Source organism: Misgurnus anguillicaudatus, chromosome 3 (assembly GCF_027580225.2).
Source record: "Misgurnus anguillicaudatus chromosome 3, ASM2758022v2, whole genome shotgun sequence".
In the NCBI taxonomy this organism is placed as follows: domain Eukaryota; kingdom Metazoa; phylum Chordata; class Actinopteri; order Cypriniformes; family Cobitidae; genus Misgurnus; species Misgurnus anguillicaudatus.
This window is the reverse complement of record NC_073339.2, coordinates 17,833,500-17,850,680: the sequence shown is the minus strand read 5'-3', so window position 1 is coordinate 17,850,680 and position 17,181 is coordinate 17,833,500. Positions and strand designations below refer to the sequence as shown.

Sequence of the window (17,181 nt, the reverse complement as noted above, 5' to 3'; positions counted from 1 at the left end):
TGCACATGATCGCGTCTCATTCAGGCTGAGCTTTGGCGCTTGAAGCGCAAATGATGCAGCACGAGTGTAGACAAACCAATCATAAAGCGAAGTAAGTTTGAGAGGCGGGACTAAGGAAAGGTAAAGCCAATCATAGCAGCGATGTGAATTTTGGAGGCGAGACTCATCTGTTAAACGTTTGTGTGCCACAAATAGCGCTATTTTTCTTTATAAAAGAGTTTAAATCTCATTTAAATTATTCCTGAATAAATTCATGTTAAATTAAATAAGCAACAAGTAAAAAACACAAGAAACAGACAGACATCAGTTGTTATATGAATAAAGATCATATATATATATATTTTTTTTTAAAAGGCACCCCAGAAAAAAAGGGCACTTTCTCTCCAGGAATAAAAAGGGCAGGTGCTCAAGCCCCCTTTGATGTCTATGTGTGCACGCGCCTGACGTAGATGTCACGTGAGCAACCTGTCTGACAATTGTAAGTCTTCCAATAGCCGTGCCACGAGAAATCTGAATCACCCACTTAATCTTGCAGAGACGGCGAGCGTGAACAGGAGCAAATTTTTGTAAGTATTCAGATTAATAATCTCCCTTGACTTTATGCCTCCACGTCCACCTGATTGCCTCATAGACAGTAAAAGATTGCCTAAGTCGCTTTGAATAAAAGTGTCTCCTAAATGCATAAATGCAATTTAATGTGAATATGTTGAAAGCATTGTATCTCTTTATTTCGTTTTATAAACAATGTTCTTATTAATGCAGTGATCTTGGAATAAATGTAAATTATGCTTTAGGTTAATATGGTTCTATATATTTTGATCTGGAAACAAGAAATGAAAGTGAAACATTTGGCATGTATCAAACATTTGGCTGCATTTTTGAGATGTTATATGAAATAACAAAATATTATATCATGTGCATTTTTTATTATCCTAGTTGCCTTTTAGAGCCCTTTCAGTTGTAGAAGTGCCAACGTTTACATTAGTTTGGATATACACTAAACTTTCACTCATGCTTAAGAAGGCAATGTGATACATTTATAAGTCAGGGAAATGAAAACTTTCAAACTCTACAGACACGAAATTCAGCTTTTTTGTCCCTTGAACACAAATGTCATTTTTATGTCAACTGCACGAATTTCTATAAAAAGTTTTTTTGGCTCAGTGGCACGACTTTCTTTTCGTGTGATTTTATGTATTGTTCCCCCCCCCTCTATTTTTAAATCATTGTATGTTGGGGTTGTGGTTAGGGTTGGGGTTTGAGCTAGTATGTCTAAAAACGTAACAGAAAGTGATTCTAACCCCAACCCCAAGTAACAATAGTAAGAAAATAGGAACAAACATGAAGAAACAATGCATAAAATGAAAAAAAAAAATCAAAGTCATGCAACAGACAAAAACCTTTTTGTAGAAATTTGTGCGAGTGACACGGAAAAGACATTCATGCTCAAGGCACCAAATGAAGCTGAATTTCGTGCCATGGACACAAATAAAGTAATCAAATTTTTTGTGGTTATAACATGACTTTCCGTAAGACATGTGTTAGATGTACTTTCACTTCACACATATCATTCAGCCACTCCTCTTTACTCAAGAACTACTGCCACAATTGCACATCTACACATAACATCTGACAGAAGGTAATAATAATATATATATATATATATATATATATATATATATACTTTTTCATGTACTTATGTACTTAGAAACTAAAAATTTTGCATTCTTTAAGTTTAAGGCTTGGCTGACACAATACATTGTAAAATCAACAAACAAAATGAAAAAGATTATATTAATTCTTTTATTTTTTATTTACTGAAATTAATTTATTTATTTGTATTTACATACTTAAAATTTTGGTGGAAGCAGTAGATCTTCTGGGTTTTTATATTGATTTTCAATGCAGGGTCTAGTTAGAGATTGTTTCAGTTTAGTTTTAGTTAATTTTATTATAAAGTTTAAATTTATTTAATTTTGGTTATATTTTGGGATAACAAGCTTGTTTTTATTTTGGTTAACTATTCATGTGTGTGTCGATGTATTGTTTTTGTGCCATTCTCTATGCCTCTGAAGCAACCTACTTAATTTTTGGTTACTGAGTTTTTCTTAAAATAGCTGAAGTGGTGTATGGTTACTATGAAGAGAAAATTGTACATTTGTGGATACTGTAGATTTACCTTAAATACCACCCCTTCCTTAAAAAAATAATTCATTTGTGAAATAGAATGAGATTTTCCTATTAAAACTATTATTTCCTTTTTGTAGTGGGCTTCCTCAGGTATTATTTGAATAGGAATCCATTTTAATCAATCACATTCCAGTAGGGACCATATAGCCATACAATACATTTTAACCAAAAAATCCATTAAATTTCCATTGTGTTTGGGCAGGGTTCTATTGTTCATGCACACGCATGCACAAACGCACACACAAACACTTCCTTAACTCTTCCTTAACTTCCTTAACTAAGCGATCTCACACCAAATGAAAAGTATACATTTTCCATTTTCTCTGTCATGTAGCTCAAGGTGACGTCTACTGTTTAGCCATTATGCCGATCTTTTATATGACAATGTCTTCTATGATCTTTGACTGATCATAGCACTCATTCTACACTCTACTAGCATAGCCTACTTTAGGTTAATATGGTTCTATATATGAAGAGTTTGGTTCCAAATGCAATAAATCCATTTTGACTACGTTTTCTTATACCAAGAAAGTGAGAAGATGAAAACCACTATTTTCTGTTACAAACTTTCACATAGCATATTTAGGTTATAATGACATAAAAAAAATCAACTCCATAAATTGATTTTCAAAAATTTATTATAAAAACATATTATTTTTTTCTGCAAAATGCAATAAATCCATGGCCATTTTTTATGCTATACATCTATTGAATCAATATATAAATGTACATTCATCTTTGCCATGTTATATTAATTTAGTTGACTAGTGGTATACACTGAATAAAAACTAATAGAGAATAAGTCAATGGGACAAAGGGAGAAAAAAATAAATTCTGCACAAAAACTAGCAATGCATCAAAGCCAATGTTGTTAGTAATCTTCACATGCCCAAGACTGTGATAAAAGGTAAAAAAAAATCCAGTTTACAATCACTTTTTATATTGAAAGTATGTTTTTTTTTTCCACTGACATAACAAAAGGATTGTGAATTTGCCCACAGTGTATTGTTGAGTTTTTGAAAAATGTTCAAAGCATTTTCCCAAAATATGTGTCAAAATAAGATTTTTCACCAAAAATCAATTCATTTGCTGAAACACAAAAAAGTTGTGGCCAAATTAAGACTCAACAGCACACCAAAGTTGACGAAAGCATCCCCAACATAACATAAGGCAGGGCTCCAGACTAACATTTGAGAGAAGTTGCACTGGCACCACCAAGTTGTACAACATCTTTAGGCTTTTATTGATAAAACTAAAGCAGCTGATCTCCGCCTCTTTCATTAGTTTAATTTTGTGAGCCTGTGGAAGTTGCGTGAGATTATTTCATCAACTGCGCTGAAATATCATAGAGAGCTCATACACATATAAAAACACTGTGCAGCATGTTTACTTACAACACAAGCAGTGATGAGCTGTTTAGCTGACTTAACAAAAAAATGTATGTATTTAAAGCTGCCTCCTTGGTAGATTTATAGAAACTGAATGCAAAAAATGCTAAAATTTTGAATTGTGAATTTTCCCATAGGACCTGTGCTTGTGGGCAGTCAAGATGTTGCTGATAGTAGTGGCTGTATTTCTCATCAGGGGGGCCTTTCAGCCCCCATGGGCAACAGCTTTCAAACCCTTATCTTCCGAGGGCTCCCTCACCCATCGACAAATCACTGAGATGGCCATTCTCCGCAAGACTGCAGAAGTGTGCCGTGACTTAGCCATTGCTGAGGGGCAAGACTTCGAGCTAACTGTAAGAGCAGAACTTAGGAGAGTGATCTTTGAGGTGTAAGGGGTTTTGGATATTTTAAAACTCAGGGATTGAGCTTGACAGCAAGCCAAATTTGTTTACTATTATTTCTGTTAAGACTGGATGCTTGTGACTGAGTTGAGACTGAATTTGTGAAATAATTGTATGAAAATAAAAATTCAGTAATTTATACAGTGCACACTCTCAAAAAAAAAAACAGTCTGCTGGACTGTGGTTTTCAATGTGTGGTGTGCGCACTGCAACACATTTGTCCTAGTTGACAAAACACAATATTGTTGCCTTGCCAGTATATGTTTGTGTGTGTCAGAAATGTTTTTAACCTTATTCGTTGTAATTTTATTTTTACTAATAAGACTTATATTAAGGAGCTCTCTAATGGTAACTGTTGCTAGTAAAAATTTTATTAGAGAGCTCTTTAACTGTTTCCCGTCAGCGTTTAAAAAAAAATGCCATATTTGTCACGACCGGTTCTACACCGGGATGTGAAAACCAAAGGAGACGAACCCAAACGCAAGATGTACAAAAATATAACTATGATTTATTTACAAAACTGAAAACACCCACGAGGGGGTAAAAACAGAAGATAACTGAAACACTGTGATGAAACACAAACACGGGAATAACTGGAACAGGTCACGGAGAACATGAACACAGAATTTACAACAACGCACGCACACCACACAGAGAACACGAGGGCATTAAATAGACAGCACACCAATGGGGAACAGGTGAACATAATTAATCACGTAGGACACGAGTACATAAGGGAGTAGGGTAAAAGTGACAAGACACTGGGAACACGTGTCACACATACATGATGTGAAAACACACGTGTTCCCACGTAAACACAATGCTGCCATAATCTTGCCAACATCCGACCTGGACTGTAACCAAAGTCAGGCAAGACCATGACAGCCACAAAACACTGGGAACACGTGTCACACATACATGATGTGAAACACACGTGTTCCCACGTACACACAATGCTGTCATGGTCTTGCCCTCTAACCTCGACCTGAACCTATACTAAGGTCTGGCAAGGTCACGACAGCAACAAGACACCGGGAACATGTGGAAGCCACACACACAATGTGATTCCACATGTCCCCACACAAAACATGATACTGCCACGGTCCTGTCAGATGCACTCAGACCTACATCTAGCACAGATGTCTGACAAGACCGTGACAGTACCCCCCTCTTTAAAGACGGATACAAGACGTCACAAACAAAAACAAACAAAAACATTAAACACGAGGAACGAAAGACTGCACAACAGAAGACAACCACGACAACATTACCACAAACAACAAAGGTAAACAGACATACGTAACAAACGGATTGGGGTGATTTAACAAAAACAATATATGATGAAGGGGAGGTGGGGCAACAACAGGGTGAACAAAAGGTCCAAAGTTATGAGTCTTAAAGTCCCGCGGCTGAAATGCCGGCGGGTGACGTGTCTCCGGCTGCGCCGGCGGGTGACGTGTCTCCGGCTGCGCCGGCGGGTGACGTGTCTCCGGCTGCGCCGGCTGGTGACGTGTCTCCGGCTGCGCCGGCGGATGACGTGTCTCCGGCTGCCCCGGCGGATGACGTGTCTCCGGCGGATGACGTGTCTCCGGCTGCGCCGGCGGATGACGTGTCTCCGGCTGCACCGGCGGATGATGTGTCTCTGGCTGTGCCGGTGGGTAACGAGTCTCCAACTGCGCCGGTTCCGAGGCCCTCTTCGTCCTTCTCCTCCTCCCTCTCGACGCAGGGAGAGCAGGTCCGAGACTGGCACCGGGAGTAGTCTCCAGCACCGGGGAGACGGGATTCGACCTCCCCATCCTGATGGCCCCGGTCATAATCCCCCTTACGCTGGACTGAGTCTGGCGGGGTCCAGCAAGCCCAGTTGGTCGCCGCCTGGCATTCACCTCGGGTCCGCATACGAGTGGGTCATAAAACTCGTAACCCAACTCGTATGCAGGACGGGATCTCCTTCCCCGTATCGCCAGGCGGCTGCCAGCAAACATCCCTGCTAGGTTCAGTTTGGTGCGTGCGTTCTGTCACGACCGGTTCTACACCGGGAAGTGAAAACAAAAGGAGAACCCAAACGCAAAGATGTATAAAAATATAACTATGATTTATTTACAAACGGAATAACAGAAAAAACCCACGAGGGGGTAAACAGAAGATAACTGAAAAACTGTGATGAAACACAAACACTGAAATAACTAGAACGGTCACGGAGAACATGAAACACAGGATATACAACAACGCACGCACACCACACAGAGAACACGAGGGCATTAAATAGACAGCACACCAATGGGGAACAGGTGAACATAATTAATCACGTAGGACACGAGTACATAAGGGAGTAGAGTAAAAGTGACAAGACACTGGGAACACGTGTCACACATACATGATGTGAAAACACACGTGTTCCCACGTAAACACAATGCTGCCATAATCTTGCCAACATCCGACCTGGACTATAACCAAAGTCAGGCAAGACCATGACAGCCACAAAACACTGGGAACACGTGTCACACATACCTGATGTGAAACACACGTGTTCCCACGTACACACAATGCTGTCATGGTCTTGCCCTCTAACCTCGACCTGAACCTATACTAAGGTCTGGCAAGATCACGACAGCAACAAGACACCGGGAACATGTGGAAGCCACACACACAATGTGATTCCACATGTCCCCACACAGAACATGATACTGCCACGGTCCTGTCAGATGCACTCAGACCTACATCTAGCACAGATGTCTGACAAGACCGTGACAATATTAATAATATATTTAACAACTTAGGTTGCAACAAAAAAGTCTATTTACCTTCATCACTGGTGATGCTTTTCAAACAATGTTTACAATTAGCTTCTTCTTGCTCTTGCCTCAATACTGTAACATGCCCATGGACACTGCCTACTAGCGATCTGCATAATGCACATCAAGGTGAACAACGATGCAAAGTATAAATGAAAACTGCAGCATTGCCATTTAAAGATGGCTTTTTGTGTTCTTGGATGTGGCAGGTTTTTCTCTCTTGCTGACGGGCACGATCGCTGTTTTGGCTATCTTTGAGTGCTGAGGCGGCGTTCGTATAGGGGACATGTTCTCATTGCAAGGACATGTCTATGAAGACGTTGCGGTCACGGCTGTCATCTTTCTATGTGAAGTTGGCAGTCACCTCGTATGCCTGCCATGCTGGCGGATCAGCTGTTAAATCAGCGCCTGTCAGTTTGGCGAGAGGCGCAGGTGATATGGGGACCAGTGCCTACCTCGATGGTGGGGTAGCTAAGGGCTATGTCGAGGTACCCCAGGTGGAGCGTGATGTCACATTGCATTCATGCCCGCAGGCTGCCACTTGGCGGGACCAATCAAGGCTCCCTTCCAAAGCCTGTACGTTTTCTTTGACACTCGTGTTGGCATTGAAAGTACTGCACGAGGGTAGGTCCAACCTAGAGATTATGAAGGAACTCCGCACCACCACTGACCTCGCTTTTTGGGTGACGAAGGTGATGCCACAAGCTCTGGGTCATTTGATGTCTAAGAAAAACATCTCTGGCTCAATCTTGCATAGATGAAGGATGTCGAGAAGTTTCGCTTTCTCGATGCTCCCATCTCGCAAGCAGGGCTGTTTGAGGATACTATGGAGGTTTTTGCTCTTCAGTTCTCCATGGTGAAGATGGAGACAGAGGCCTTTAAGCACATCTTGCCCCGGCATGACCCAGACGCCTTTTCTGGTGTCTGCTCCCAAGAAGCCAAAACCTCCTGATGTGCTGGCCCCACCTTCCAAGGGACCCTGACGGTCCAAGCCCAATGAGGAACTTCATGTCTCTATTCTTCCTCGACACAGACGGTTTGCTTTCGAGAGGAAGGCATATCAGTACAGGGTCCTCCCTTTCGGTTTGTTCCTGCCCCCTGTGTCTTTACAAAGGTCCCGATGGGGGCCCTAGTGCCTCTCAGGCAGCTGGGGATTTATCAATTACCTCAACGACTTATCCTTAGCCTGGTAATGCCATCCTCTGCTAATTTGCTACACTTTATATACAGAGTCTGGCTGGGAATAATTGATAAGTGTTTACCCTTCTCATGGGGGGCTTGTCTGAAGTTTAAAATCATTGGTGTAAATGTAAGCCAATCACATAACATTTGGTTATAATGTGTGTCATGCGTTGGCCCAGCCACATCGAACTTCTGCTGTAAACACATGTATGGTGCGAAAACAAATGCATCAAGTGAAATACCAGTGTGAACATGACTGTGACTGACTTTTTCAGATTATGTAAAGTAAATCGGGCCAGGGCTAGTTGAACACTACTCTTACGGTGTCTTTTCACTCACGTCTAAGTGGAGGAATCCTGTTACTCCTCGCAAACTCAAAAACTCTTCCACCAGACAGCTGTAACCACAATGTAAGTTAAATTAAATTTCCTACCTTATTTTCTGGTTAATCAGGAACATCAGCAAAGAATGATTGCGCACACATCCTCCACCATTAACTGTGAACAATGAAATATGAAATTCCCCTCCATGATTTCTTGATCACTGCGCACAACACGCTGTACAGCCCACAGACCGAGTTTTGCTGCCTCTTTAACCTGATCCTCCATGAGAGCAATCAAGGGGGACACAATCAAAACTATCGCCTTGCAAGTTTCTTGCTGACAAAAGGGAATAATTAATAAGCAAACTTCTCCCAAAACCTGTCGGGAGTAGGGCAACTACATCTCCATGCTGCTAACAAACACTCTTTTTGTTCGGGCTTCAGTTGGCAAATGTCGGGAATATTCTTCACTGCAGAGCGAATAGCATTCTGTGCCTCCATGTCCGTAAACTACATGTCACGACTGGGAAACAGGAATCAGGACGCAAGTGCAGGGTTCACCATGAAATAAATAACATTTAATATAAAATGAACAGAAACAAAACACGAGGAGTAAAACAGCAACACAGGAACATCCAAAATGTGACACGGGGAACAGACAGGGTAGTAATGACAATGACAATGATCCGGCGACAGGTGAGAAACAGACAGCAGTATAAATACACAACACTTAACAGGGAACAGGTGTGATGAATCAGTCCGTGAATGTCCAGGTGACGTAATCGGAGAGACAAACAAAACATGACACGGATCACCGTGACATGACCCCTCCCTCTAAGAGTGGCTACCAGACACTCACCTAAACAAAACAAACACAAAAGTCTGGTAGCGAGAGTCCAAGGGAGGGGTGGAGGGCTTGGGGACCCTGGCGAAGCCGGCAGCCGCCGGGATGAGACCAACAGGAACGGTAGGCCGGACTGCGCCAGGAGAACCGGAGCGATCGCTCCGAGAACCGAGGCAGACGAATTACCCCCCTCCTGGGAATCGCCGACGATCAGCTGCCCCCGGAAGTCATCTCCCATCCCCTCGCGGAAACGGAGACCCTCTCACGGTAGCCACCCCGGGGAAATGATCGGGCGTGGTCCGTTCCGGATCCCCCTGCGAGCAGGATGGTGGTTCTCCGAGGGACCGTCGACGACGACTCAATCGTTGGGGGACCGCCTGGGCCGATCCTCCTCCCGCATGCTCGCAGGAGCGAGCGATCGCTCACGGTGGTCCACAAGAGACATCGGGGCTGATGGGGAATGAACCCCGATGTCACTACTCCCCCTCGACGAAACTCCTGGGGGAGCCGCCCTCCGTGAACCCGCTGCGTCCAGTCTGGCCGGATCATTCTGTCACGACTGGGAAACAGGAATCAGGACGCAAGTGCAGCGTTCACCATGAAATAAATAACATTTAATATAAAATGAACAGAAACAAAACACGAGGAGTAAAACAGCAACACAGGAACATCCAAAATGTGACACGGGGAACAGACAGGGTAGTAATGACAATGACAATGATCCGGCGACAGGTGAGAAACAGACAGCAGTATAAATACACAACACTTAACAGGGAACAGGTGTGATGAATCAGTCCGTGAATGTCCAGGTGACGTAATCGGAGAGACAAACAAAACATGACACGGATCACCGTGACACTACAATCTTACATTCTGCGCTTAGCGTCTAAGTCACGGCTCTCAGCCCACCCTCTGTTCACTGATTGGGCCGGCTGTTTTGAGGCTGAAGGAAAACAGTTATAATAGGAGATATCTCAGATTTAGTATAGAAGTGTAATGAAATTTAGTAGAAATACAAAGTCTGAAGTAGTCAGGTTAGCTCATCCTGGCTCACTTGCGAGAATGGATTTATGTCCACAGAGACCTACTGTTACACCATCTAAACCATCTGGGTCTTTGGGTCAACTGAGAAAAGAGCAAGCTTTCCCCTATTGCAAAGTGTCTCTTCTCAGGATCAAATTGGACAATGTGTCGATGATAGCAAGTCTCACCAACAAGTGTGCTCAGTCAATGTTGATGTGTCTGAGATCTCTCGCTTCAACATTGGCTATATGCTCGAGTCCCAAGGTGGGCATTGCACATGGGCACCCATCATGTTCTTTTAACACCACAGGGCTGACGCACTCTCAGCCCTTAGTAAAATCCTTTATTCCTCACGGCCAGTGTGACTATAGGATGGGTTTCAAGGCATACGATATTCACCACAGATGCCTTGAAACTGGCCTGGGTGCGATATGCAATGGGCATGGAGTTTCAGGGCGGTGGACGGGCCCTCACCTGCATTGGCACATCAATTGTCTTGAGCTCTTGGCTGTCCTGCTAGGAAGATGTTTTCTTCCCATCTTGCAGGACGAACATGTGCAGGTCTGGTCAGACAGCACTGCTCACGCTGCATGCCTGATGCCTACTGTTGTGAAATCGACAGAGAGTCAGGTCTATGCGGGTGCAATGGTCAATCTGTGCCCTAACTTGGATAATTCTCAGTCACCCAACGTTGGCCTTGGTTTTTCCAGACAGCGGCACTTCAAGGTACCAGTTACTTGTTTGTACAGTAAGCAAGCTGCCACCCTGTCCCAAATCGCTACAGAACAGTGCTGATAATAGTTAAACTGAGACAAGAACAAAGTAATGACAGTAACATCAGGCTGGTGAGGATGCAAGGCAGAAACGGAAAACTCATTCCAACAGGAGGAACAGTTGATTTGGAGGGAGTATCATCAGTTTAAGAGTTTTATACTGAGAGTACCCTTCATTCTCTTCTCTGCCTGGAGGACTGCTAGTAAAGCTGCCTCATTGATCCACCGGGCAAACTACCAGTTGTGGTCTCAAATGAGTCTGAACACGATATTATTATCCCAGCTATGAGTGTGATTACTGAGCTCAGTGCAATCCAGGTTATCCTGTCTCATAAACAGAGTGTGACCAATCCAGCTGAACCAGAACCCTTCAAGGCAGCTGACCTAGCCTTTGACTTTGGTGAGTCCCTTCGGAATGAAAAACATAATTTTTCAAAAATTGAATAGCATGCCTGAGGTCTTCGCCCAGAACAACACTGACTTTTGAAGGACAGACAAAGTCAAGCATCACTTCAAACTGTCCAATGAAACACCATTCAAATTCAGAGCCTGGTCGATACACCCACACAATGTAGAAGCCATGGGTCAACATCTTCATGAGCTTCCCGATGCTGGGGTGATTTGTGAAAGTGAGTCTCCATTCTCCACTCCATTTGTTGTACTCAGGAAGAAGAATGGCCAATTACGTCTCTGTATTGACAACAGGAAATTGAACCTGCAGATGGTGAAAGATCCCTATGCACTTCCGAGGATGGATGACACCTTCACAGCACTCTCCAGTTCCAAGTGGTTCAGCCTCCCCGATCTATAGTCAGGCTACTATCAAATTGAAGTCGCCGAGGCTGACAGGCCAAAGACTGCCTTCATATGCCCACTTTGTTTCTGGGAGTTCAACCGCATGCCTCAGGGAGTGACAAATTTCTCAAGTGCCTTCCAGAGACTGATGGAAAAATGCATGGGAGACATGAATTTGAAGGAAGTTGTCGTTTTCCTGGATGACTTTATAGTTTTCTTAAAAACTACCAAGGTTCTCAACTGCCTGAAGGAGTATGAGCTCAAGTTGTCCCCGGAAAAGTGTAGATTCTTCCAGTCCTCAGTCCGGTACTTAGAACATGTGGTCTGAGAGCAGGCGTGTAGACCAACCCGGAAAAGATTGCAGCGCTAAATACCTGGCCAGTCCCTCAACATCTGAAAGAGTTGAAAGCCTTCCTTGGATTCTGTGAGTACTATAGAAAGTTCATTAAAGACTGTTCAAGTATAATGAAACCTTTGAACCACTTAACATCTGGCTACCCACTTTTAAGGAAACACTCAAAGTCCAAGAAAAGTAGTGGCCAATACTACCATCCCAAAGAACCATTTCTGAACTGATGGACTCCCAGTCCCACCCACCAGCAGGCATTCGAGATGATCACTGGCCTTCGCAAATCCTGCACTTCCTTACATCCTTCACACAGATTTTGATTCAGGGTTAATCAAACAACTGTGTGAAGTTTCAGGCATACGGAAAATTCTGTACAACCTAAGGGGCAACCCAGTGGAACGTTTTAACCGCACTCTGTTAGACATGCTTGGCACTCTGGAAACCAGGATAAGTCGCACTGGAAGGAATATGTAAAGCTTTGGTCCATGCGTATAATTGTACCAGAAGTGAAGTGACTGAGTTCATACCCTATGAGTTAATGTTTGGATTCAACAACACTTGGCAGTCAACCTTGAATTTGACTTACCTGTCAAAGAAGAGCAACAGAAGTCACACTCTCAATATGTAAAGCACCTGAAATATCGCCTTGAAGAGAACTACAAAATAGCTACAAGGAGTGCTGCCAAGGTAGCTGAAAAAAACAAGGTTTGACAAGCTTGTAACTCCTTCTGCTCTGGACATTGGAGACAGAGTGCTTGTCAGAAATGTACGCATTTGTGGAAAGCACAAGCTTTGCAGATAAATGGAAGTCTTCTGTCCATGTGGTAGTGAGGAAAGCTGGAGACCTCCCTGTTTATAAAGTAAAGCCAGAGACCGGAGAAGGCCCCTGGCGCACGCTGCATCGAGACCTCTTGCTCTCTTGGGGGTTCCTCCATGTAACACCAGAAGAACAACCCACACTACTCGAGCGCTTCAAGACACGCCAGAACATTCGCAGTGATCCAAGAGAAGTTGATCAGTCCTCAGATGAGGATGATATCACTCCTGTTACCTGGTCCCAAAAAGAACCAGTTACAGAAGTAACCAGATATATTGTCTCGCGGGATGTTCCAAGACATCATGGTCCAAGCCATTCTAAAGAGAATCTGACAACAAACCTTTACAAGATGACTGATGATGTTTCAACTAATGAGAGTAGCCTACCTGATGTTGCTCCAGTCAACAGAGTAACCTTGAACCTTAACTTACCTGGAAATTAACCTGTGGAAAAGAAGACCTACCTGCTGGAAGTGAACCTGTGGAAGAGACAAACTTATCTGAAAATGGCAATCTTGTGAAAGGCTCGGATGAGGACTTCACTGAACAACTTTCAGTCCCCTCCGACATGCCAGAATTTAATGAGACATTAGATTAAGGAGACGGAGGAACAAGCAGATACTTATGACTTAGTCAGGAGATCCGTGAGGAATCGTCAGCCACCTAGGCTAGAACTTGGAACTCCATTAGTCACAGTGGTGAAGTCATTCTATCAAGGGAATGTAAATAACTGCTATTTATTTTTAAAGTACATTTCATAATATTTTTTTTCAAATGAACCTGTTTTGTGTCGTCTGTTCTTTGCTGGCCTTTTACTACTTTAGACTTCGCAGTTGTATCTAGAGCTTCTGATACTACCCCATCTTTCATTTCCTTAAATTAGTTCTAAGTTACACTAATCTGAGACACAGGTTACACCAACAAGCCCCAACATTCTAAAATCTCATTTTCTTCAATCCAAAAAATGTCTAATTTCAGGCGCTTGGAATTTCAGGAAAAGCTTCTGCACAATAGGGGGCAGGATGCTTCAGAGCATTTGTTGGACAAAAAATTAGCTGAGAAGCAGAAGTGAAGGATCATGGCATTAAAATACTATTTATACTAAAATGAAAGAAAGTTTAATTTTGATTTCATAGGAACTTTAAAAGATACAACTTATGAATTTAAAAATGTATTAGCAAATGCTGAAATTACCATAAACTAAGAATAAATGCTGTAGAAGTATTGTTGATTAGTTCATGTTAGCTATACAGAACAGCATTAACTAAAGTTAACAAATATTGTACCATGTTACCAGCCAGTTTATTTTTACTGGAGTTATTTAATTAGATTTTAGGATTTCTGAGAAAAAAGGAGCATCACATAGTGTCAGCGTCAATGGCTTTTTATCGAATCAGTGGTTTGACTACGGTAAATTATTGTTCATTTTTCTATAGTTAATTGTTGTAATGTGCTTCTAGTATAGCTCAGTGGTAGAGCATTGCATTAGCAGCGAAAAAAATGTCATGAGTTTGAGCCCAGGGAACACATCTACTGATAAAATGTATTCCCTGTAATGCGTTGTAAGTCACTTTGAAAACAAGTGTCTCCTAAATGTATTTTTGTGAATGTAATTTAATGTGAAGCATTGTATCTGTTTAGTTTCTTTAATTAACAATGTCCTTATTAATGCAGTGATCTTGTAATAAATATTAATATAATATATATAAATATGCTATATTGCATTTTTACAATTGTTTTCATTCTCCATATTCAGATTGACAACACCCTGACTGTATTTGCTGTCGAACAAGCCTGCTCAGAATTAAATTCTCTCCAATCCACACATGACTTTCAATCAGCTATTACCAGTACTTATTATTCTAATGCTGCTGTGGACGTAGATCATATCCATCCTGAACAGCACTGTGATGCTGAGAAAATCAGGGAAGCGCAGCAGCTTATTACTGATGGCTTGAAATCAGTGAAAATCAACATAGATAAGGAAAGCTATGATTCCGCCCGCAACAGTTTGGGGAAAATATGTCATACTTTACAGGTAAGGTAGTTTGTCAGAATATATGAAGACCTCAGATGCAAAACCCTGTGTGCATGTTTTCTTGTAAATTAGCATTTTTTATCAAGCTCTTATGTTTACACTCACCTAAAGGATTATTAGGAACACCTGTTCAATTTCTCATTAATGTAATTATTTAATCAACCAATCACATGGCAGTTGCTTTAATGCATTTAGGAGTGTGGTCTTGGTCAAGACAATCTCCTGAACTCCAAACTGAATGTCAGAATGGGAAAGAAAGGTGATTTAAGCAATTTTGAGCATGGCATGGTTGTTGGTGCCAGAAAGGTCGGTCTGAGTATTTCACAATCTGCTCAGTTACTGGGATTTTCACGCACAGCCATTTCTAAGGTTTACAAAGAATGGTGTGAAAAGGGAAAAACATCAGTATACGAGCTCACCAAAATTGGTTTGTTAAAGACTGAAAAAATGTTGCCTGGTCTGATGAGTCTTGATTTCTGTTAAGACATTCAGATAGTAGAGTCAGAATTTGGCGTAAACAGAATGAGAACATGGATTCATCATGCCTTGTTACCACTGCACAGGCTGGTGGTGGTGGTGTAATGGTGTGGGGATGTTTTCTTGGCACACTTTAGGCCCCTTAGTGCCAATTGGGCATTGTTTAAATGCCATGTCCTACCTGAGCTTTGTTTCTGACCATGTCCATCTCTTTATGACCACCATGTACCCATCCTCTGATGGCTACTTCCAGCAGGATAATGCACCATGTCACAAAGCTTGAATCATTTCAAATTGTTTTCTTAAACATGACAATGAGTTCACTGTACTAAAATGGCCCCCACAGTTACCAGATCTCAACACAATAGAGCATCTTTGGGATGTGGTGGAATGGGAGCTTTGTGCCTTAGATGTGCATCCCACAAATCTCCATCAACTGCAATATGCTATCCTATCAATCTGGGCAAACATTTCGGCAGTTAAAGGTATTGCGGAGGATTTTCTGTTTCCGGGAGGATCATCAAGACTATTGGTCCTCCTGGTTGTCAATCAGGAGTGTTGCGCAATTGCATTTTTTAAAAAAGTGGAGAAGGCAGTTCTTTTCTAAAATTCAAGAAAATCCTCCGCTATTCCTTTAAATTAAAGCAGTTCTGAAGGCGAAAGGGGTCAAACACAGTATTAGTATGGTGTTCCTAATAATCCTTTAGGTGAGTGCAGGTTCAGCAAGTTCACTTTAATGACAATGGAAAGCTTATTAGGAATTAGTTATTAGTCATTGAAATAACTTATTTTCAAAAATGTTACTTTAGTCATTTCATTGGTATTTAACAAATTGTACTTTTTTTTAAAGTAAACTACTAAGTGCATGCAAAGAACTTCACTTCTAAAAAATTCTCCAGTCACTCTTCACTTTCTTTTCTGAATAAAGTAAAAATGCTCAACAATTTGGTCAATGTCCTAATAAATTCAGTAAAATATATTTGGTACAAAACCCTACAAATTCTGGGTTATTTTCAACGCACACTTACAGACAACAAAAATACAAGCAATAGAAATTGTTGAAATATTATAATACGGGTTGTTTGTATTGTTTTTTGTCTAAGTGCAACTCCAGCAATTGCGTTTACACAATTTGCAAATTTGTTTTAAAAACACTAAGTGCATTACTTAAATACCCTTAACTATGTATGTCAGACTAGTTCCTAAACGAATAAATAATGTCTGTTTGTTGTATTCTGAAAATGCGACAGGAAATGCAAATTAATGTGTTTTTATGTACAGGATTTCTACAGTCACAGTAACTGGGTGGAACTGGATAAAAGTGTTCCTTTTAGCAAACTCATCAACAGGGATGCAATAATTGACAACATAGCAGGTATAGTGTCAATTGTAACCACATGAACCTTTTTTTTTTTCATATTTTCCACATACCATACATTTTTGAAGTTCCAGATTTCACCCTTTTCCTGAAAGCATGGTTTTTGTACAAAACTCATTGATTTTCAACGATTGAAATCAATGTGAAATCAGTGACTGAAATACTGAAACTTAAGCATGAATTTCACAGACAGGGTCAAATATGTTGTATGTAAAAAGCAGTCTGAATAGATCTTAAAGTCTTGAAGTCCCCATGTAGTTATTAATTTTATCACTTAAAACTCATCTTTGAGCATCATAATAGTAAAAGTTTTTTTTCTGTGACAGTAATTTCTTTATGCTTTAAAACAGATTGAATGTAACTCTACAGCCTTTCCTCATTAAATATATGTGGTTCTATGAATATGCAAATTA

At 41.4% G+C, this 17,181-nt stretch overlaps 1 protein-coding gene across 1 annotated transcript in view; it reads left to right on the top strand.

Moving 5' to 3' along the window:
• The first annotated feature begins 1,570 nt into the window (after window positions 1-1,570).
• LOC129444359 (von Willebrand factor A domain-containing protein 7-like) overlaps window positions 1,571-17,181 on the top strand; it is a 32,761-nt gene continuing 17,150 nt past the window's right edge. The window contains exons 1-4 of the mRNA XM_073862484.1: window positions 1,571-1,639; window positions 3,716-3,931; window positions 14,632-14,913; window positions 16,672-16,765. Of these exons, the coding sequence (XP_073718585.1) occupies window positions 3,740-3,931; window positions 14,632-14,913; window positions 16,672-16,765 (568 nt within the window). The 5' untranslated portion in view covers window positions 1,571-1,639; window positions 3,716-3,739. The remainder of the gene's footprint in view (window positions 1,640-3,715; window positions 3,932-14,631; window positions 14,914-16,671; window positions 16,766-17,181) is intronic.